This window comes from Euprymna scolopes, chromosome 31, assembly GCF_053919585.1.
Source record: "Euprymna scolopes isolate OS-2025 chromosome 31, ASM5391958v1, whole genome shotgun sequence".
Taxonomy (NCBI): domain Eukaryota; kingdom Metazoa; phylum Mollusca; class Cephalopoda; order Sepiida; family Sepiolidae; genus Euprymna; species Euprymna scolopes.
In genome coordinates this window covers 1,964,174-1,988,645 of record NC_136512.1, presented here as the reverse complement: position 1 = coordinate 1,988,645, position 24,472 = coordinate 1,964,174, and the positions used below count along the sequence as shown (strand labels likewise).

Here is a 24,472-nt window from a genome sequence, read left to right as displayed (position 1 = left end):
ACGGCAGGGTTTCTCGAACGCCGATTGTTAGAAAAACAAAATATGTTATGAATTGTCGATCACCAGATGCTTTCTTTCTTTCCTTTTTTCTTTTTTCTTTCTTTCTTTCGTTCTTTTTTCTTTTTTTCTTTCTTTCTTTCTTTCGTTCTTTTTTCTTTTTTTCTTTCTTTCTTTCGTTCTTTTTTCTTTTTTTCTTTCGTTCTTTTTTCTTTTTTTCTTTCTTTCGTTCTTTTTTCTTTTTTTTTCTTTCTTTCTTTCGTTCTTTTTTCTTTTTTTCTTTCTTTCTTTCTTTCGTTCTTTTTTCTTTTTTTCTTTCTTTCTTTCGTTCTTTTTTCTTTTTTCTTTCTTTCTTTCGTTCTTTTTTCTTTTTTCTTTCTTTCTTTCTTTCGTTCTTTTTTCTTTTTTTCTTTCTTTCTTTCGTTCTTTTTTCTTTTTTTTCTTTCTTTCTTTCGTTCTTTTTTCTTTCTTCCCCGCACTCTCTCTTACTATATTAATGCCCCTATCGTTTCTCTTGCCTTCTCCTTCTCTCAGTCCCTCTCTGTCTGTCGCTCTCTATCTCTCTCGCGTATATATATATATATATATATATATATATATATATATATATATATATATATATATATATATATATATATATATATATATATAATTGCAGGTTTGATACTAGAATTTCTTTCAGGAATATGATTTTCAAAACAAAAATTCATTGTTTAAACAATGAATGAAACACACACATACACACACACACACACACACGCGCACACACGCACACACACATATATATATGAGGATAAAATACACCATATATCATAAAATGAAATGCGGTGGAGACAGGATGTATGGAAAAGGCAATAGGATAATCAAATTCAACACAGAAAGAAATCATCATTGAAAGAGATAAATAAAACGAGAGATTTACCGTTTTCGTTTTTAGAAAAAGTTATGATTTAAAATTTATTGAAATAAAAAAAAACTAAACTCTTTATTTTCAGAGGACATCGCAGTTTTCCATTTAAACAGTTAATATAAAAAAACAACAACAAAAAAAAAAACAAGCACTGATAAAACAACTAAAACCAAAAACACATTTACGATAAAAAAGAACAAATAATTAAAAAAAAAACAACTTTTTTTATACGTTTAAATGAGAAATTATTAAATAATAAATTATTAGATGATAATTTATTTCCCCCACCCCGGAAACATGCCGTCTTCGGAGCATCAAAAATGGCTCAAAAGTCCAGAAATAGACAAAATCCTGATAGAAATCTACTCAATAATATTTACTTGTGATATTTTTGAATTTTTACCCTTTTTTGTTTGGTGGCTTCTCTGCTAAATACCCAATAATTTTCACGAAAAATAAAATAAAAATAAAAATAAAAATAAAACAGAAGCTCGTCCGCCTAAATTTAAATTGGCTGCTTCCTGCTTTTGACATATAAGAATCCTAGAAAACTCCTATAAATACGATTCTAATTTTATTTAAAGCAGATTTGGGTAAAAACATGATCAATTTTTTTCCAGGGTTACAAAAATCGAGAATTTATTTTCGGCAAATGTTTTTACAGGTTTTACCAAAAAATAAGCTTTCGATTTCATGGCCGAATATTGTGACTGAATCCGTTTTGCTGTTTACGCGCTGATTTTGCTTGAGTAACGAATCAGCGACAATCAATGGTTATGCCTAGTTGCTGTTCGTCATCACAGGTTGCGTGAATGACGTGCCTAATTCGCACAAATAGAGAATCAGCCTTGTCATGTCTTTTATTGTCCCTTAATCCGTTAGACATATATATTGTAAAACTCGAATTTTATGTCCGTGTATTTTGAGTTAAAGGTTAAAAAAAAGGACACATAACAACACAGACATTTAACTGCAGAGAAAAGATCGTATTTGAATTATTCGGACTATTGTTCTTATCTTCAATGTTAATTTCACAACGTTTTGGTCGATGTAACGTCCGACCTTCTTCAGGTGTATCTAGTCCTGAATCTTTGTGTCGGATTCGGAAATCTGCACGAAATTTAAAACGGAACCCTTTATTAAATCCATGAGTGCAGCATGCTCTCTTTTCGTCAGGCATGCCGCGTAAAAGTGCTAAGTAATTCGCAATTAAGTATGTCTCCCGCACTTAGGATTGAACCTAAAAACCCCAGAAGAGTGTAACCTTAAACTAGATTTTTTAGCAAGTACTTTATCCACTACGCTACATATGCTTGCGGACAATACTAGTATGATTTTTTTTACATAGGCATCACCACTTATCAAGGCTCGGAGGCCACTCGAGGATAAGGGTTAAAGAGTGTACAGTAGTCAATTGGACAATGTAGTAATTGTCAGTAATGGAAATTCAGTAAATTTGTTAACTTAAGGGGAACGGCTTATCAAGAACTTGTTTACACTGGACTTGAAGACAACCATATTGTAGTCAGCTGGAAAGCAGGATAACGGAAGACAGTTCCACAGGCGTGCAGTTCTAAGAAAGAAACTTTGTTCATGGAATCTACGTTTAGGTTCAGGCACAGATAAAGAGTGGGGGAAATTATTGATAGTGTTTACATCTAGACTAATGAAAGTTTGGCGGAGGGGGGTAGGACCATAGAATAAGTCTCAGTCGAGCACTTGCCATGAAAATAACGATAAAGCAAAGACAAATTCGCCACATCTCTTCTATGAGAAAGAGGTTGCAGGGAAGGAAAAAGGAAATCTCCTATGAGGCTACGAAGTCTATTTTTGAGCCTTAAACCTATACAATTGTTAAATGTACAATTTTATTTATTTTGTATACCGAGTTCGTCAAGATATGCTTAAAGAAGGCCGGAGGTTACATCAACCGAAACATTGTGAAAATAAGAACACAATCCACGTCTAAAAAATAAATAACAGGAAAAGAAATTTAGAATGTGAATTGAAGCCGACACTTATTTAAATATATAAAACAATGAAAACTGAGCTTACCTTTGGGTTGACATGTCCCCTTCATGAAAGCCTGGGGATCTCCATGAGGCCCCTGTAGATCGTAGCGCGTTGACTGGTAATCAGCGCTTTCCAATGGAACACATTCTAAATTAGCAGCACATTTGCCCAAACCCTGGTAGACTCCCCCGCACGGTTCGTACACAGCCCGCAGACAGACTGAACAACAACCGCAGTCGTCCTTAACCCGCAACTGTGGCGGGCAATCAAGCAAGTATATTCCATCACGACGAGGGCAAGAGCAGGTGCTGCAGTTTGGATCGGTCGAGGACGGCACTACAGGTGCGATCACCCACGGCGCCTCTTCCGACGGCGCCGACGAGTTGTAAAGAGCCACAGACGAGATAGGCGTAGAAGGCGTCCCCGGGCCGGACGTAGAACCGGTTTTCACAGAGTCATCGCTGGACGCTGTCTTGCTCGGTGATGACGGCAGTACAGATATAGTGGACGGAATCGGTGAGGACGTTTGATTTGATACCAAAGTTTTTTCAGACGATGCAGCTATTGTGGTTGTTAATTTTAATTTGGTTATAATAGATTCGTTGTTTTCGAGAAATGCCCGTACCTGAGTCCTGGGATCTTCAGGGTCATCGTGACGATCCTCGTACGATTGGAACTGTTCGTCTTGTGGTGGGTTAATCCAGTCTTGCTGCGGGTGTCGATGTAATTGGTCTTGGATTAACCGTTGCTGCTGTTGTAACTCTTTTTGTAGAAGAAACTCGTGTTGTGTCTGCGCAGGCTCTTCTTGGTTTTCATAACCGATTTGGCGGTCATCGTCGTAATAGATTTCTGGTTGGAGCTGTAATTTGGGTTGGGGTTTTTGGCCAGATATGCGTTCACTGTGTAAATCTTGCTCTACCTTTTCGCCAACGTTTGAGAGTAAATAATCCGATGTTGCACCGGCTGCGATTTGGGCATCGGTCGAAGACGTCGGTTGGATTTTTGGCTTTTCTATAAATTTTATTTGTTTTTGTTTCACCGCTGCTCCCAATGGCTTAGGGATGGTTGTCTTTCGAGTTGTTGACGCTGTAACTATTTCCGGGTCGATGTGTGTTGCGTTCTTTCGGTCTGGCTCGTTTTGGTAATCCGCCAATGATAATGGGGCTGTAGTCCGTTTCCTCAGCGTCGAGGGGTTGGAAAACGATGGAGAATGATTAGAAGCTGGTTTTTCCGTCACCGATCCGGACGAAGATGACGACGACACAGCTGCAGAGTCAGCCGAAAGAGCCTGATCGCGTTGTTTGAAGACGTCGCCGACGTGCGGCCATGGTTGTAAGGGCGAAGTGGTGTTCTGGCCCCGGCTCTGATAGAGGGTGGCGGCCGTCACGTCCAGGCAGAGGGCTAGAAGCATGGCCGTGCCGATTAAGACAGAGGAGGTCCGAAGAGGCGATCGTTTTGAGACACCGGCCCGACAAAAGAGCACTTCCGGCGTGTTCTTGTCGATAGGATTGTGTTTGAAGTATCCGGACATACTAACATGCTTACGACTTCAACATCTATACTGTTCGAAAAAGAAAAGAAAAGAGTACATAAAAAAGCAAAAAATTAAATAATAATAATAATAATAATAATATATATATATATATATATATATATATATATATATATATAACACGTATAACAGAATAGCTCTTTAATAGTAATGTTTTATAATATTGTTAATATTATTTACTAGAGGGACTCGTGTACCGGCATTGCCCGGTGGAAGTATGCCTCCCACCCCACCTGTAAAAAAAAAAATAAATAAATAAAAAATAAAACAATTAAACTACGGTTGTTACTGGGAACCACTCTCGGCTTCGTAAAATAACGGGCACTGGCGCCCGTGGCCAAAATGAATATACCGTGCCGAAGTGACAACGTTAATATTTATAAACCCATTCTTAACACGAGGATTTGATTATGTGCTGTGATTATTCTGTGTTTTCACCTAACGTGTCAAATAAGAAAAGTAGGGTAGTGTGGCCTATTACATAACAGTTGTTACCGTCTGCCTGTAATGTATAATGAAAATAAAATAATTATAACTCAGTACATTTATTCCAGAGGGAACATTGTGTAAAAAAAAAAAAAAAAAAAAAAAAAAACTGCTGCAAATTTGAACAATGATTTCCGTAGACTTGAAATTTCCTCCTTTAACTTTGTCATAATTTTTCCGGCAATTAACATCGAGTACAACCTTACTTTCCGAATTAAAAAAGAAATTTAAGGTAGTATTTTTAATGACTGTAATAGTCGGGGATCAATTTGTAATGGTAACGTTATAATAAATGTAACGCACTTTTTTTTTGCCACGTCACTTGTTAATGCTTCCTCTAGCCGTTAAATGTTTCCCATTTTTGTTGGTAAGGTGCATGCAATTTGTCCCAAGGTATTTTGGTAATATGAAAGCTAAGCGTGTAATATATGGTAAACGCCGTAGAAATTTAATTTAAATGCTAGTGGCAGCATTAACAAAGGGAGTCGCCAAAAGTTGGTGGTAATTGTAGTAGAACGTTATAATTCGAAATTTAAGCATGGACGCGCTAATTATCGCCTGAAAAATTTACAAATAAGTGAAAAATAAAAAAGCAAATGGTAAGGTCCATCAATTCTTTGTTTTCTTTAATCATTTAGCAATTTGAAAGTTATGCGTGTTTTGAAGGTTCTATAACGTTAAACGTGTCGAATAGCATGTGTGAAAATATCAGTAGCAGCCAAAAGATAGATTATTAGCCAGACTACTAAATATTTGAAGCCAAATCTTTCAAAAAAAAAAAAAAAAAAAAAAAAAAAGAAAGGCAAAAAAAGAAAAACAAAAACAAAATAATTTGATAACAATAGCCAGATGTTCACAAACAAAAAAGCAAAATTGAAAAAAAAAAAACAAAGTCGGTGCGTAAATATATAAACATTTATGTATTTTACACGTCATTATTGTTATTTTTTGTGGGGTGGGCTTATGTAATTTGGTGATGTTTTAAACCGACGCATTTCATATTTCTTTATATATTGAAGAGCTTAGCTTCCAAATAATCGTATCTTTTTAATAACGATTTCTTCCGAAAACAAAATTACGGAATTTTATTAAAAGAAATAAAATAAATTGTTGGCAAAAATAATGTCGTTTTATTTTGTACAATAAACTTCCGTATTTTTTCGGCATAATAACAACAAAAAAACCCATAAATATTTGGGAGCTAACCCCTTCAATTTAGTCCAGAGTTAATATCTTCAATATAGCCATATTCTCTATATAGTAGTAATAAAGCGGGGGAGGGCAGACCGATAGCTCTAGATATATCTAAGGCTTTTGACAGGGTATGGCATGAGGGTCTCTCCAGGAAAATTAAATCGTACGGTATCACTGGTAGAATACTTAACATAATTAAATCCTTCTAAGATAAGAGAAAAATCCAGGTTGTCCTCGACGGTCGAATATCTGAACAGTGTGATATAAATGCGGGAGTGCCTCAGGGGTCTATCCTTGGGCCTCTATTGTTCCTAATATTTATTAATGACCTCCCCGACTGCCTCAACTGCCTCTGAGATGGGTATATATGCTGATGACACCGCACTCTATAACAGGCATGACAGGAAAACAAATGAACACATAACTAAACAAATGGCAAAAACACTAGAGGATGACCTCCAATCTGTAGTGGAATAGGGACAAAAATGGATGGTCACATTCAATGTTGCCAAGACTAAACTGGTTTCCTTCAATAACTACAAGAAACCTTCTCTGCCACCAATAGCAATGGCCAGTGACTCCCTGTCTGAGAGTACATCTTTCAAACTGCTTGGCCTAACGTTCACAGGAAACATGAGCTGGAACAATTATATTGAAAACATTGCCAGGGCCGCTGCCAAAAAGGTAGGCTCTCTCTACCGTGCTAGAAAACTACTGACACCTGAAAGTATCATGTATCTCTATAAGGCCACCATTCGCCCATGTATGGAGTATTGTTGTCACATCTGGGCTGGTGCGTCTACTACTAGTCTCTCGCTCCTAGACAAGGTTCAAAAGAGAGTCGCTAATCTGATAGGCCCTGAACTGTCATCTAAGCTTCAGCCTCTGTCCCATCGACGAAACGTTGCATCCCTCTGTCTGTTCTACAAGTATTTTAATGGTGAATGCTCTGACGAACTGCAGACACTTGTGCCCCCACGACGTAGACACCCTCGACAAACCCGACAGGCAGCTAAATCCCACCCCACACAGTAGAGATCCCTAGATGTAGAAGATCTTTCTACTCCAGTTGTTTCTTCCCCAGAGCTGCTAGACTCTGGAATTCCATTCCAGGTCCCTGCTTCCCCAACTGTACTGACATGCAGAAGTTCAAGTGTAACGTGAACCGACATCTTGCTGCCCAAATCCCAACATAGCTTTTGGTGGCAGAGAAGGTTTCTTGTAGTTATTGAAGGAAACCAGTTTAGTCTTGGCAGAATTGAATGTGACCATCCATTTATGTCCCTATTCCACTACAGATTGGAGGTCATCCTCTAGTGTTTTTGCCATTTCTTTAGATATGTGTTCATTTGTTTCCCTGTCATGCCTGTTATAGAGTGTAATGTTATATATATATATATATATATATATATATATATATATATATATATATATATATATATATATATATAAGTCTGAAGAATCCTAGAGTCAATAAAACGCGGAATATTCAGTGTAGCTTAATCGCCATATATATATATATATATATATATATCTATATATCTATATCTATATATATATATATATATATATATATATATATATATATATATATATATATATATATATATATATGCCCTCTTGATTGCTTGTATTTTCTTGATTTTTGTGAAAATCTTTATGTTCGATTATTAAAAGTGATAATCATGAAGCTTAATTAATTGAGTCGATTAATTTTTACTTTGATTTTATTGGTATGTGAACAATACCGGATTTTTTAAAAATTTTTGTAAAAACTATATTAATAAGATATATATAAACAAACACATATATAAACAAACATATATATAAACACACACACACACACACACACACACACACACACACACACACACACACACACACACACATATATAGATAGATAGATATAATAATTATCTTTTCTCTCTCAGCTCGGTTTAATCCAGCATCATTAGTAGGAAACTAACTTCTACTAAGGTTGCTTCTTACTCCTTCCTTTATCATAGAACTATGTCAGATTTAACAGCAATGTTTTCTAGATACTATATAACGGAGCGCGTATGAGCATGTGTGAAAATATCAGTAGCAGCCAAAGGACAGATGGCTAGCGAAGTTATTAGCAGCAGCAGCAGCTGCAGCAGCGTTTGAGCACATATGCAAATTAGCAAGTGTGCGTCTACTTGCGTTAAGAAGAAGAAAGAAGAGAGATAAAAACGCACCATGTGGAGAGAAACGAAGTGCGCGTCGAAAAAAGATGGACGTGTAAAGACGAAGACGAGAAATGGCTTGTGTGGTGGTGGCGAGAGACTTTTAAGCTGGTGTCGAGACAGCAAGGTTTTGTTAATCTCATGACAGACGAAATGAATTGTTAGAAAAAACAAAAAACAGGCATTGTTTGGAAAATAATGGTAATAAATGACTTTTTGCTGAAAAAAAAAATGCCGTGTCGGATGTATATTTGATTTGTTGTTCCTTTGCTCCGGCAAGGAACACGTTGCTATATTTATATTTATTTATATTTGCTATGATTTTCTAATCCTAAATCCGTGGCAAAAGTATTCAGTACATTTTTTTTTCGTATTTCTCAAAAAATATCAAATTAATTCGAATAAAATGTACACTCAATCCTTCAACAGATATTATTTATTTAAAAATAAAATGAAAAAGAAAATATACTCAGTTAACAAATATTTATTAACAAAAAATCAAATTACTCATATGCAAAAGTATTTAACATCTACTAATATTTAGTTGTATATACTCTGCTCTGCCTTACAACCTCCAAACACTTTCTATAACAGTTTCTTAGAATCACTTGATGGTAGTTTCAGTCATTTTTCTTCACAAATTTTCTTCAATCACTTGATATTCTTGACATCTCTTGCATGCACCCTTAACTTCAAAGTTTTCCACAGATTTTCGATCAGGTGATTAGCTAGGCCACTGTAGAACACTAATCTTATTATCGCTAAACCATTTCATAGTTATTTTAGCTTTGCCCTTGGGATTATTGTCTTGCTGAAGGATAAAGTCACGGCCCAATCCTAAATCTGTGACATTCGTAAACAGATGTGTTGACAAAATCTTCTTGTATTTTGCTGTATTCACTTTCACTTCTATGATTTCCATTCCTCTAATTCCATTTGCAGAAAAGCAGCCCCAACTAATCACACTTCCAGCTCCAAATTTTACAGTGGGAATGCTATTAGATGGTTTAAATTCCGTGTCCTTTTTCCTCCATACACGGTTCCGAAAAGCTCAATTTTTGTTTCATCTGACCAAATAACTTTGTTCTAGAAGTCATCCGATTCACATCGATATTTATAAACAAATTTCCAACGATCTTTCACATATCTAGGACTCAACAATGGAATCTTTCTCGGTAATCTAGAATACAGGTACCTGCTTCCTGCAAATCCTTCCAAATTTCTGAACGAATCAAGTTTCTTCACGTTACGAGCAATGTAACAAGCAGTAACATTATTTAATTTACGTGACCGACCACTTCTTAAACGTTTTTAGCATTACCATCCATTGTTTTCCACTTTCTCACGACTTCCCCAACTGTACTCAACACCAAATTTAGTTTTGAAACTATTTTTCTGTGTTGCTTTCCATCTTTATGCTTTGCTATGATTTCCTGGTGCATATAATTAGTCAATTATTTTGTTTTAATCATTTTAAAACAGTAATGAAAACGGCAACATGCGCAGTGTCTGAAAGCTATTATTAACCGACCTGTAAGGAGCAGTAACCCTGGGGTGCCTTCTGATTGGTTGAAATATTTTAGCAAAATGGAATGACTGATTAAGAATGAAATTTTACAGTATTTGAAATACTTTTGCATATGGGTAATTTGAGTTTTTGTTAATAAATATTTTTCAACAAAGTAGATATTCATTTCCGTTTTATTTTTTAGGTAGGATAATATCTGTTCAAAGATTGGGTGTAAATTTCATTCAAATTAACTTGATATTTCCAGAGAAATATGAAAAAATAAAAAAATGTACAAAATACCTTTGCTACCCACTGTATTTTTGGTTTGTTTGTTCCTGCGAGGGTACCCGCGTTACTGTATGGATTGCATAGTCACAGTGGATGTTGTAGAACTCATTTTCAACATTATTTTCTGGTATATGTTCCCAGGACTTGCTGCCACATTCGGTAATGAACTTTCTAGAAATGGTCCAGGGAAAATATTTCCACACCCCATTCTGTCGCTTTGTATAGTAGCTGTAACCCAACAGAATCTTACAACTGGATGTTAAGTTCGGTGTGCGTTTTAACATTTCTTGAATTGAATACAGATCGATGGTTACAAATGCAAGAATAATAAAGATTTGCTAGGAACATGCACCTGTTTGGCCTAAAATAAGAACCAACAATTACCAGGGTGGTGGCAGGCGTAAAGGATATGCTCCAAATGCCCGTTGTTCATGACAAAGGCATTGTTGAACACGTCGTGCACATTCCTCTTGGCTGATGGACTGCGTCTTTTCGGTGATAACCTCGCACCATTACCGCATTAAAGCAGCCATCAACGAGATGACACAAGGTACCACCCAGTGCGTGTGTGTGTGCGCGCTATATAAACACATACTTTGCTTAATAGTCTGTAACGATAATGTCATTAGGTTTTATTTGAATTGGTTGTTTTGTTTTACGGCAAATAAACACTTGATGGGTCATTTAAAACCAATGATGAAAGCACTTGTGAATTGTTTGAAAGGAATGTTGAAGAGCGATGAGATTATTACTGTAATAAATCAGTTCCATTAGTTGAAAACAAGCGAAAATAAAATGCAATTTTCGTCAAATAAAATGTAACCATTTTAGTAAAACGTGAATCTATATGATTACAAGCTTTGTGGACATTGCGCCCTTGTTTGAATCTTGTCTCGAAAATCTGGCAAGTCCATCTTTTAAAAAAACGATGACAAGTTAATTCATATATATATATATATATATATATATATATATATATATATATATATATATATATATATATATATATATATATATATAAGATTAGTTGCTTGTTTTGGAAAAAGATATCCAGCAGAGTGTTCAATTAAAAGGAAAATCAGAAAATAAGAGCGTATTTATATTTTGTATTTTGTTTACAGAAAGTTATTAGATGAGACAAGACATTATTACCGGCGGTTTCAAGCCCGATAAGTAGGACCTTTTAAGATATCCATATCAAGCTCTCTTCAGCCAATACTATGACTTGTCTCATCTAAAAACTGTCTATACACAAAATACAATATAAATATATATATATATATCTATATATATATATACATCTATGTTTTGAGATATATATATATATATATATATATATATATATATATATATATATATATATATATATATATATATATATATATATAATATGAAGCTGTATGTCTGTTTACCTGTACACGAATAGACTCCAACATGGTTGACTATCATAAAGGACGAAAAATGAGTATGTTACATTTTGAACAGTGGTGCTTTATCAAAACCGTGGGGTCTGCGTACGCCACTGACCTCCATCGTACGGAAACAAGAATATAAAATAAAAGTGTTATCAGGGGTTTTGATATAGATGCGCAAAAGTATACTTTGATAAGTATGTTTCAGCTTGAAAAGGGATGGTATAATAAAATTGTGGGGTCTGCATTCGAATCCGGCCCCCATAGAATGGGGCTGTTTCGTTGTTTTGTTTTATATTGGACCTAATATATAGTAGTGAGAACAAAACTATATATATATATATATATATATATATATATATATATATATATATATATATATATATATTTAGTTTAGTACTTAGTATAGTATAGTTAGGAGTACATTTAGTTTAGTAGTGATATCAAAACTAAATATATATATATATTTAGTTTTGATATATATATATATATATTTAGTTTTGATATATATATATCAAAACTACATATATATATATATATATATATATTAAAACTAAATATATATATGTGTCAAAACTAAATATATATATATATATATATATATATATATTTATATTTAGTTTTGATATATATATATATATATATATATATTTAGTTTTGACACATATATATATTTAGTTTTAATATATATATATATATATATATGTAGTTTAGACATATATATATATATATATATATATATATATATATATATATATATGTCAAAACTACATGTTAAAACATCGTTAAACTCACTACTCGTTCAAGCAGCCGCCAATAGCGTAATGGTTAGGAGCCTTGACTGCCGTACAAAGGGTCGGGTTTCAATCCTGGCTTGAGGTAGTTGCCTGTCTAGCCGCACTGATGAGCTGCGAAACAGTACTGTATGTGGATGACTATATATATATTTAATTTTGATATCACTAGTATTTGTTAAGTTCAATATAAAAATCGATAGAGAATTGTTTCTGTAATAATTAATACATAATCTGCAAAAATTAAAATATTATATTTAAACGTATCCTACGACCGGGCAACGACTGGTGACCTGATAGTGTCCGTATAAAATTGGGTATTTGCAACAGAATCCAGAACAATACATTAAAAAAATGTGTTTTTTTTTTAAATAGGCAAATATTTTTGCTATTTTAATGTTTTTCAAAACATTTCCAAAACTCTAGAGGGGGGGGGTCTCTAAAATGTAGAAATATCGATCTACTAGACTTTTAGGCAATATAAAATATAACTATTGTGTCATGTCATTTTTTAATAACCAGGTATGTGTTTATTTTTCTTTTAAAATGAACTGTTTTACATGTACTGTGCACAACTGATTATGCTGTTTGTCCGTTCCACTTTTCATTGGAAACTACCGAACTGACTAAAATTTGGTATGGGCCTTTGTTATGATAAGATGCAGCGAACTATGCATTACGGTATCCGTTCGATGCATAATTAAGGATTAACAGGGATTAGCATTTAATACCAAAAATGAACACAAATTTAACCATATTCAAAATACATTCGGCATAATGCACTCGTTCTAATTCAACGATTTTTAATCGTTGCTCGTTTTTAACTTTTATACCGGCTATTAGATATTTACTTGCTGCATACCATAGCAAGATGTGACACAAGGTTAGAAATATTGCTTGTCAAGCCAGTGCCCTAAAGGAATGGCACTTTGGCCAACCAAAAATTGCCTGGGCATTCCCATTGGCATTCCCCGGTCGGGCGCCTCAACAACAAGCAATAAATTGCACCACTAGAAAGTCGGGTGGCAAGGCCTGGGAGGGTGGATCTCCTAGGTAATACCCACGAGGCGTACCTCAATCCGACAGATAGTGGGCCAGTTCCTGACCCCTCACCTGCCGGGCTGATTGTCACGAACGGATTCTTGATTGGTAAAAAAGGCGTATTCTGTATATTAAATAAGCAAATTATTCATAGGAAAACAATATAGGCGCGTTCTACAATAGAATGAGGATTTTCTGGAATCTCGGGCACTTTTAAAATTTAATGGCGCAAGTGTACTTAAAGTAACAGCAACAACAACAGCAGCACAGTTAGTTGAATCCAAAGTTCGATTATTTTCTTGTCAGCTTCTAAGTAAGAAACGGCCTTTATAATACGAATATTTTAGCAATGTTCGGTGGCCTGGAACCGCCCTTTTTTATAGGAATAGAAAATATAACAAAACACAAAACAGACAGAAAAGCAAAACTATTTAAAAAAAAAATGGGCGTTTATTAGAAATTGTTTCAGTGGCTAATATAAACAAAACAGATTATGTCGGCCATTTTTGATCCAATAAATTGACAAATACTGACCTGGATGGTCAATTGGATATATTTGATTCCGTTTTAAGTGTTTCTTTTTTTAGGTTGTTTTTAAAATATGAATCCTTTTTATGCTCCCATGTAGCTGCTAGTGTGCTTTCAAGCGTTTAGAGTGAATAGAGTCCAGGGAACTTTTGTCATTATTAACCAGTAGTGTGTTACTAAAATCGATCAAGAGAAAAAAGTATATCGTAGAAACTTGCCATTAGAATTCAAAATGTGTGGTGCGGTTACGAAGTAGAATGAATGGTTTCGTTTTTCACCCATCCAGCGCGGTCGTAGCCGAGATTGAACTCACTACACGAGTTTGCAATGTAATTCAAATCTTGTCGGTAGCTGAATACTTGATGCTTCGCCAGGGTTATCAAAAGTATTTTTTTTTATCGTGACGCCATCACTAGATGGGGTGCCTACCACGGGTTAAGAGAGTCCCATCTACTCTCGAGAGAAGGATAGATCGCGCTAGTTTCTTAATCTGGTATTTTGTACATACTGGACAGGCTCAACGTTGCTTAACTTCGGTGATCTGGCGAGAACCAGTGTGTAAACGTAATTGTGCCGTATACTTGTTTTCCTTTTTTTTATATCGATGTTATGTTGAATGATAAAAGTTTAGGGAACTTTTATCATTACTAACTAACAGAGCGTTACCGCAGTCGACCAAGAGAAAAAAAGTATATTGTAGATACAAAACATAGTCATTAGAATTATAAATATGTGGTTACGAAATCGAATGAGTTCTATTATTTTTCTATATCGATCTTATGCGGATAGTTTTGTTGGGGAATGTGCTGGAAATAAATAGCCCGAATCTAAATTCAAGATATAGAAATAAACATTATTGACTATTATGTGCAAACCAAAGTTACAGCACATTTAGAACACTTCCGGTCACATCTTACCTTAAGCAAACTAAAATAAAACTAAAACTAAATATAATTAAAACTTTTAAATTAAACGTTTAACAAAATCATGAAATATGTGCATGGGTACAAATATGCGTGATTGTTGTAAATATATATATATATATATATATATATATATATATATATATATATATATATATATATATATATATATACAGATAGCAACGATAAAATTGTCGCCCTAGAAAAGACGACATGATTCCATTTCCGTTTGATGAAAACCAATTTCCGTTTTTTTGTTGCAGACCATCTACTAGTTGGCCAGTTGTACAAATATCAAGAGCGATAGGATCCTTCTATCATGTCTTGAAGTGACACAATGTTCAACGAGGAGATCGGAGATGCGCCGCTGTACAACTGATGCTCTCTACCGATCCAAGTTATGACATCAGGACCATTGACAGCACCTTAAAAATGTAAATCCGGATGATTCAACGCTTTAGAGCACAGCTTAACGCACCGAACGACCCACGATATAGTCTTTGGTGTGGTTTTAAATGAGGGTCACATCATGCCACCTCACATCTTCGAATTCGGCTTGAAAACACCAAAGTGTGTCCGGATGTGTTGAAGAGTGCGGTGATCCCCTGGTGCAATCAAGTGACCGTTAACAGACCCTGGGTGTGGCAGCAGGACTCAGCGCCGGCCACCAAGTTCAAAGAGATCTAGGAGTGCTACGACTTTGTACTCTTCTTTCACTCTGTTGGACTACTTTGTTTGGTCATACGTTGAGAACATCACCAACATGACTTCCACAGCACCAAAACCAGCCTGATCGCCGCCATCCGCCGAGTATTCGCCGAGCTCCTGTCGGTGCTTGAGGAAAAGACATACTCTCAGTTCCGAACCCGTATCGAGGCAGTGATTGAGGCTGAAGCCGGCTACATTGTATTAATGTCAGCTCTTCTACATAATCAAGTTACCTGAATTGATGTTTTCAATAAAAGTTTTTAAATAAAGTTGTAGTGTTGTTTTTATTAGGGGGGGACAAATTTATTGTTCCACCCGTAGAGAAAGAAAGAAAGAATAAGAGAGAGAGAGAGAGAGAGAGAGAGAGAGAGAGAGAGAGAGAGAGAGAGAGAGATCTATAGATAAAGCATAAATGAAAGAAAAGTATGAAAAAAAAAACATAAACCAAAACAAGTCAGAGAACAAAACGAGAAAAAAAAATAAAGAAAATAAATGAACACCCATAAAAACAAACGAAAAAGATAAAAACTAAAAGAAATCCGATTAAATATAAAAAAAATAGAAAAATCTATATTAGTAGTAGTATTAGTAGTATTAGTAGTTGTAGTATTGTAAACATAATGTTGATCGTTTATGACACCCTAATCACATTTATTGAATTGTCGGGCCAATACTTAATTTAATTTTTTTTTACATTTGCAATGGGTCGACCGCGACCGGGTCAACAATGTGCAGCTGTGGACGACGACCTGCGACCGGCGAGGGTAACCCGGCTGGGTCGTCGAATAAATTAAGCCAGCCATTTAGAAGTATGGACGCAGATGGTGACTGGGTCGCCATCGGTCGACATCAAGTGCTCATTTTGTTGACGAGCACCTACAATGATGATGCGATTCGACGCGAAGTAACCCGGATTGAATTTAATGGATGTCGTTATATGTTTGTTGGGATTTTTAAAAAATATTTTTATTTTTATTCACATCAAACAAGGCACGGTGCCAATTGGACGCAAAGGCTATTGGAACCATACCTAAAAATACACTAAGGTAGGGAGTTGAGCAACGAGATGTTTGTTCACATACATTTGAACTTTTGCAGGTCAGTATAGTCAGGAATGCTTGTTAAATAAACACTGGAATGGACATTGCGGTGATGGGACATGTTAATAGTGCGGGATCAATTAGGTTGGAGATTCTTTTTGTGTCCTGTATAAGTGTGAGAGATCGGTAGTAGATGCACCATCGCAGATGTGATAACAATACTCCATACATGACTGAATGGTGATTTTGTAGAGATATAAGATACTCTCAGGTATGGCTGATTTTCTAGCATGGTATAGGGAGCCCACATTCTTTGCAGCAGCCTTGGCAATGTCCTCAATGTATTTGTTTCACTTAATGTTGTCTGTGAGTGTTAAACTGAGTAGTTTGAACGAAAAGCTTTCTGGTAGCGTATCATTAGCCATGGAAATAGATGGTTGAGAAGGTTTCTTGTAATTGTTAAAGGAAAGAAGCTTAATCTTAGTAGCATTAAATGTTATCATCCATTTTTGTTCCCATTCCATTACAAACTGGAGGCCATTCTTCAAGGTTTCAGCCATTTTCTTAGATATGTGTGCATTCGTTTTCCCCTTGTGTGTGTTATAGAGCGTGGTGTCATCAGCAAATAGACTAATCTCCGAGATATTTTTATCAGTTTATGAATATTAGAAATAATAAAGATTCAAGGATCGACTTTCTGAGGCTCACCCACATTTATATTATGCCATTTGAATGAGTAAATCAGGTCAAAAGCCACTAGAGGATAAGGATCCATGAAATTCTCAGAGTGATGACGACGATCACTACTATGAAAAAATTGAAAAAAAAATGACTGAATGCAAAAAAGAACTTACTACATAAATGTACGGATCGATATTGAGTTTGGATGTGGAGACGACCATGCTGTAGGCTGCAAAGAAGTAATCATGCGATAATGTTTCACTGATGCGAAATCCTTAAGTGTAAAGTGTAGTACGCGTTTTCATACTATACGCACTTTTTACTATCCTAGTTCAGTAAAGGAGAAATCCTAGACTGAGGTTTTTTTTTCTGTCTTAATCCAAAGTGCCTGTTTTTGGGGAGGTAAATTTTCCCCACATTAAAAACTGATCTTATGTCTGTCTCTGCCCTCGCGAATAAAGATACTATAATAGTGTGTGTTGCATATGTGTATTTTCGCCAGGAAATGTAGAAGACAAAACAAAGAGACAAAAAAGGAGAGGGGAGTTAGTAAAAAAAAAAAAAAAGACGAAAGAAAGAAAATGGGGGAAATTTATGTTTAAGAAAATATCGACAGAAAAAGTTTAAAGAAAAATTAAAACGAAAAAAAAAAAATGGTCGATAGAAAGAAAGGATTATGTACAAAAGAAGATTGTTTTGGAATCGAGTAATTTAATCCCCAAACGCAGGGCCCCTTTTTTTAACCCATCATTCGAGCAATAAACGAACCGGAAATTCAACACACACACACACACACACACACACACACACACACACACACACACACACACACACACACGGATATACCGATACACATATAGACTGATACACATAAAGGCAGTGACACACACCGACACACGCATACACACAATACAACATCGACACACACACCGACACACACACACATAGGTCGATACACACACCGATACCGACACGCACACACACACAAACCGCAAACCGATACACACACATCGGCACACATATACACTCACAGATACCGGCACACGTACACACACACACACACACACACACACACACACACACACACACACCAACGCATCTACACCGATACACACACTCTGATACAGATACACATGCATCGACACATTGACATGGACACACACAAATACATGCACACATCGTTACACATACATACACACACGCACACACATATACACTCATATACATAGATCGACACACCGTTATCCTCACACACTGACACATATATGCAAAACACACCCACACCACACACCCCCACACATTTACGCACCTATACACACACAAACTAACATACGTCACCGACACGTACACACACGGTGTGCTTTTTAGAATAAAAAAAAATTACTAGAATGCTCAGTTACGCATGTAAGAGATATTTTTTTTTAATTTAAGTTAAAAGGTAGACCTGGCGTTGCTCGGGATTCAATTAGAAACACTATTATGTCCTTTTCTACTATGTTCATAAAAGCATATTACTTTATTTTTTGTTTTCTCCTCGCCCCCCCCCCCCAAAAGCTAAAAAAAAAAAACAACAAAAAAAAAAACCATCCGAATTAGTGTCTTAAATTTCATGCGAATCAAATATAGGTTATGTTTTTAGGAAACACGTAAAGTTTCGGCAAACAAAGAGGCATGTAAAAATTTGTGACCACTTCCATTGTCTTCCTCTGAAATTTTATAGACATGAATAAAATTCCATCAAAATACCATTATGATATATCGTCAGTAAATATTTATAAGGGAGGTTCGCCCTTCACATCTTCATATGCAAAACTAGGAAAACAAATGACAATGATTAAAACATAGGTAAAGGTGCAGCATCTTTCCACACCCCAAAATTCTTTGAAACTACAACTATAATGGGGTTTCGGGGGGTGCTGAAAGGAAAATAACGTTTGAAATTCTAGGAAACAATTAGTTTCCAAGATATAAAGAAATTATAGCTTTAAAAAGTGGATCATTTTTCTATATGAATTTAACGTAAAATGAACACCCACTTTATGGCCACTTTTTAGGGGAAAGGGAAAGGTGGGGGCTCTATAATTTTTTAGGGGTGGTCTATATTTGGTAATTGTGGCCTGGTATATATATATATATATATATATATATATATATATATATATATATATATAGTAATTTATAAAATATATATGGCGATTAAGCTACACTGAATATTCTGCGTTTCATCCACTATAGGATTCGTCAGGCTTATGCGCGAATTCTATGGTAGCTTCTTGTTTTTATATATGTTGAGGATTTCTAGTTAGCCAATCAGCTTTCTAGTATCCACCGCGCCCCTTCCTATCTTAATAGGACATCTATACCTATTGAGCTTATTATATATCTACAGTACAATGGGTAATGTTTTCTTTTAATAATATTAATACATTTACTAATACATTCAAATAAACCCTGCTCTTTAGACTACAGGTCTAATTCCCTCAAAAAAATATAAACCCCTGTCGTTTGGGCGCTCGGGTTTCGATCCTGGCTGGAGGTAGTTGCTTGTCTAGCCGCACTGATGAGATGTGAAACAGCGAAACAGTACTGTATGTGGGTGACTATAATGCTCCCTATCTTAAGTTGAGCATTTGGAAAGTGATATACAAATTACCATTAGCGCAGAAAGCGATGCACTTTGTGTAAACAAATTGAGCTTAGGTATTTTGGACCATGTCAAAACATTGTTAATTCACTGCCCGCATAGCAGCAGCAGTATAGCACAACGGTTAGAAGTTCCAACTCTTGTTTGGGCGATCAGGTTTCGATACTGGCTTGAGGTAGTTGCTTGTCTAGCCGCACTGATGAGCTGTGAAACAGCTAAACAGTACTGTATGTGGATGACTATATATATAGTGTGTGTGTATTTGTGTGTAAAAATTGAGAGGTGAGAATTCGAAGTTTAATAAAAAAAACTTATATTAACTCATGAAATCAATAATATATATATTAGTGTTGGGACGATTAATTAAAATCGGAATTGGGAATCGGAAAAATTGGAACGTTTTGGGGTATCGGAATCTGAAAAATGTGTGCATATTTAACGATGCCAAAAACGATTCCTGTAATTATCCTTTTTTTTTTTAATTTAATTTTCCATGATAAAATAATAAATATTTATTGATTTTCAACGACCGGAAAAACTAAAATCACCCCGCATACGAGTGTATTCTTTATTTTAGAAAAATATTTAACATGTGCTTTATCGGTAATCCTGAACAAAGTAACAACTTTATAGTTAAATATTTAGAGATTTATAAAGAATCAGAATCGGTAATTGTATCGGAATCGAAATTTAGTATGGAATTAGTACTTGTATCGGAATCAAGAAAAATATTGGAATCGTCTGGCTAAGTGACAAATCCTCATGAGGATAAAACGTGGGGACCTCTGTGCAGCTTAATTGCCATAAGCGTCTAGTGTACATAACATACATTTCATAAACATGTTGATAAAAAGGCTAAAAAAGAACGATAACGACAAGTTTCCTAACAGGGTTGGAGAATCTATCCAATTATTTCACCCATAGCTGGATGGAGATTCCTTCGTTTCCGAATAATATTGATGACATGATGTAATAGTGACAACAAATTTCGAACACAGCGTGGCAACTGCACACAAACCACACCCTTTGCACGTTTGTGTTTATGTACAGGGTGGAATGATAACATTGTCTCCCTAGAAAAGACGGCATGAAACCATTTCCGTTTGATGAAAACCGATTTCTTTTGTTGTTGCAAACCATCTACTAGTTGCCCAGTTGTGTACAAATCTCAAGAGTGATAGGAGCCTTCTATCATGTCTGAAAGTGACACACATTACCTAGCACCTTCTCTCCTCTTTGGATGAGAAGCATTAGGCTTCGAAATACCATGGTATAAAGTTTAACTTATCCTACATCTTAATTGATGCATGATCCTTATTAAATAAACGAATAAATCTATACGCATAAGTATATATTTTTTATATCGTCGTTTTTTTATTTCTTCATGTTTTCTCTCCTCCTCCTCCTCCTCCTCCTCCTCCTCCTCCTATCCCCCTCTCTCTATATATAATTATTTACTATAATAATTATTAAATTATTAATAATTATATATACGTGTGTGTGTGTGTGTGTTTGTGTGTGTGTGTGTGTGTGGTGAGGATAATGTTGTGTCCGTAAAGAGTAGAGTAATTTTTGTAGGTAATATTAAGTGAGAGAGCTTAATGCGTAGCAGAGCAACAATATAAAAGTAAAAACATAAAAATAACGGACAATTAAGCCAAATCTCATTATAAATTTATTTCAACCCAATATGGCTTTTTAGATAGATAGATAGATAGATAGACAGAGAGATAGAGATAGATAGATAGATAGATAGATAGAGAGAGAGAGAGAGAGAGTGTGTGAAAGAGTGTGTGAGAGAGAGTGAGAGAGTGTGTGTGTGAGAGAGACAGAGCGAGAGAGAGAGAGAGAGTCTCTATAAGATTAATGCACCATTTGAATCGTTATAATTCGTCGAATTTATTGTTTATGATTGACTTGCAAACAAGAAGAGATAAAAGAATCGATGAAGCCGAAAAAGACTAAGACTGTGACAACAGAATATTCTTTTCATTCTTTTGAAGTATATATCCGACAGAGTAAGACACTCAATCAACCGAGAACCACATCAGTCTTTATAAAAACATATAAGATATTAACGGATACACACTGAAGAGTGAAAACAATGAAAAGAATATGCTGCTGTCACAGCCCTAAATACGACACATTAAAAAAAATGTAATATCCATTTCTTCAAGATCTGAACTGAATAAGTTGGCGTTAGAATTCATTTTTATGAACATTTTGAATTTACCCCGGACTTGAGCTTTATTGAAAGTTAATCTTTTATTTTGTTTTGTTGATTTTATTGTCAACATTTTTGGATTATGTATTCTTGATATTCTATCAAATTTGTTTGCAAGTCAAAATCAGTAAATTCTATCTATCTATCTATCTATCTATCTATCTATCTATCTATCTATCTCATGGAGACCCGACGCTGTCCAGGATTTAATGATGATCAACGAATGTTTCACACTTTCATTTAAAAGGAAAAGGCCAACTAGATCACCTATCCTACTTAATAAATCTCTACTAATGGCACGAAAATTAACTAATATAACTCAAGACGAAACTAAACTAATACTTATAGCTAGACAGTCTTTAATAACATTTGATAATAAATATTGGACCAGGAAAAATACCCCTAACCACTTCAACATTTTAATGGGATCGACGGACTCGACTCAGGTCACTGATCTAGTTGGCCTTTTCCTTTTAAATGAAATACATTGTATACTCCATAAACCATTCAAACTTGAAGGAGGGCTATATAGAGATGATGCACTTTTCATAACGAATTCTACTAATAAAAATGATGAAAAAGCAATTAAAGCTCTACATAAATTATTTAAAAATTATGGACTTAGTATAAAAATCGACCCTAATAAAAAAATTGTTAATTTCTTAGACATAACCTTAAATCTTGAAAATTCTACCTTTGAACCATACCATAAACCTAACCAATCACTTCTATATGTCCACAATCAATCAAACCACCCTAAATCAATATTAAAATCAATAGTTCCCAATATCGCTCTAAGAATTTCTAGACTGTCTTCTACTAAATCAATATTTACCAAAAATGAAAAATACTATAATGAAGCCCTTAAAAACTCTGGATATAATTCACAAATTAAATTTATAAATGAAAATGATAGAAACATAAACTGCATTAAAAATAAACCTATTAAGAGCGTAATAACATATAATATGGCAATGTCTTCCCGTATACGAGTTAAGAAAAATAACCAAGAGACAAAAAAAGATAAAACCAAACTACAAATATTAGATAATAATACAAATAAACAGCAAACTAAAACCCGCAAACGTAAGAATAGACACAAGGAGATCCTATGGTTCAACCCCCCGTATTCCAAAAACCTAGAAACAAACATAACTAGAGAATTTTTTAAAATATTAGATAAGAACTTTAAAGCCCCCCATAGATATAATAAAATTTTCAATAAGAACACAATTAAAGTCTCTTACTCTACTATGCCTAACCTTCATCAGAAAATAATTAGCTCTAATAATAAGAAAATTAATAAACTACAAAATACAACTATACAAAATACATCTGACTGTAACTGTAGAAGAAAAAATAAATGTCCCCTACAAGGCTCATGTAAAATTAAAAATGTTATCTATAGCTGCACAGTATCAAAAACTCCAAATATACAAGAACCTATCAACAGCCATAACTCAACTACCAGATTAAATAATAACACCAACTTAAATCAATCTACCGATCAATTACTAATCAACCTAACGGAAAATAATCATAATAATCAAGAGGTAATATATATTGGTTCCACATCTGACCCAATAAAACATAGAATTTCAACGCACAAACATTCTTTTAAAAATAACTCTCTATCAAACCAAACTACTCTATCCAACTATATTTGGCAACTAAAAAATAGCAATATTTTTTTCAACTTAAAATGGCAAATAATTGAGACTTGCAAATCATATAAACCAGGAGATAAATTTTGTACACTATGTACAAAAGAAACCCTAAAAATTTTAAAATATGAAGATATAAAAAGCACAACCAAACTAGTAAATTCAAGACATGAGCTTCTAACATGTAATCATAAACGTTGGTTTAAATTTAATAAATATAAACCACCTTAAATCATTAAAAATTACTCATTAGTAAAAATAGATTACAATTTTTTTTTTTTAATAAATTAAGTTAGACTAATTACCGCCCTTAGACCCATAAATCAAATAATAAATAAAGCCAATAACACATGACAATTATCTCCCCTTAAAAACTTGCAAAATAAATATTCTCTCTATATATATAAACTGTAGCGTCTTTAAATCAAAATACGCTAACGGAAACAATTTACTGCACGAGCGTCGCCCTTTTAAAATTCATCATTCAATAAAATAAAAAGCTATAGCAAACATCTAAATGACTACTTTAAACACAGTTCCTGATTTCAAAAAAAAGAAAAACTAAAAGGCAAACCTTTTATTTCAATTTTTCAGATTCATCTACCTTACTTTTAATGCTAGGTTTATTTTTGGTGTCTGTTAAATTCAATAGAAAT

The 24,472-nt window shown here is 34.6% G+C and overlaps 1 protein-coding gene across 3 annotated transcripts in view; it reads right to left on the bottom strand.

The window, feature by feature from the left end:
* LOC145255586 (cysteine-rich motor neuron 1 protein-like) overlaps positions 1-24,472 on the bottom strand; it is a 238,147-nt gene that overhangs the window by 204,022 nt on the left and 9,653 nt on the right. For 2 of the 3 annotated variants that reach the window (XM_080114064.1, XM_080114062.1), the window contains exon 2: positions 2,963-4,481. In XM_080114064.1, the coding sequence (XP_079970190.1) occupies positions 2,963-4,451 (1,489 nt within the window). In that variant the 5' untranslated portion in view covers positions 4,452-4,481. The remainder of the gene's footprint in view (positions 1-2,962; positions 4,482-24,472) is intronic. The other variant, XM_080114063.1, reaches the window with a different exon arrangement.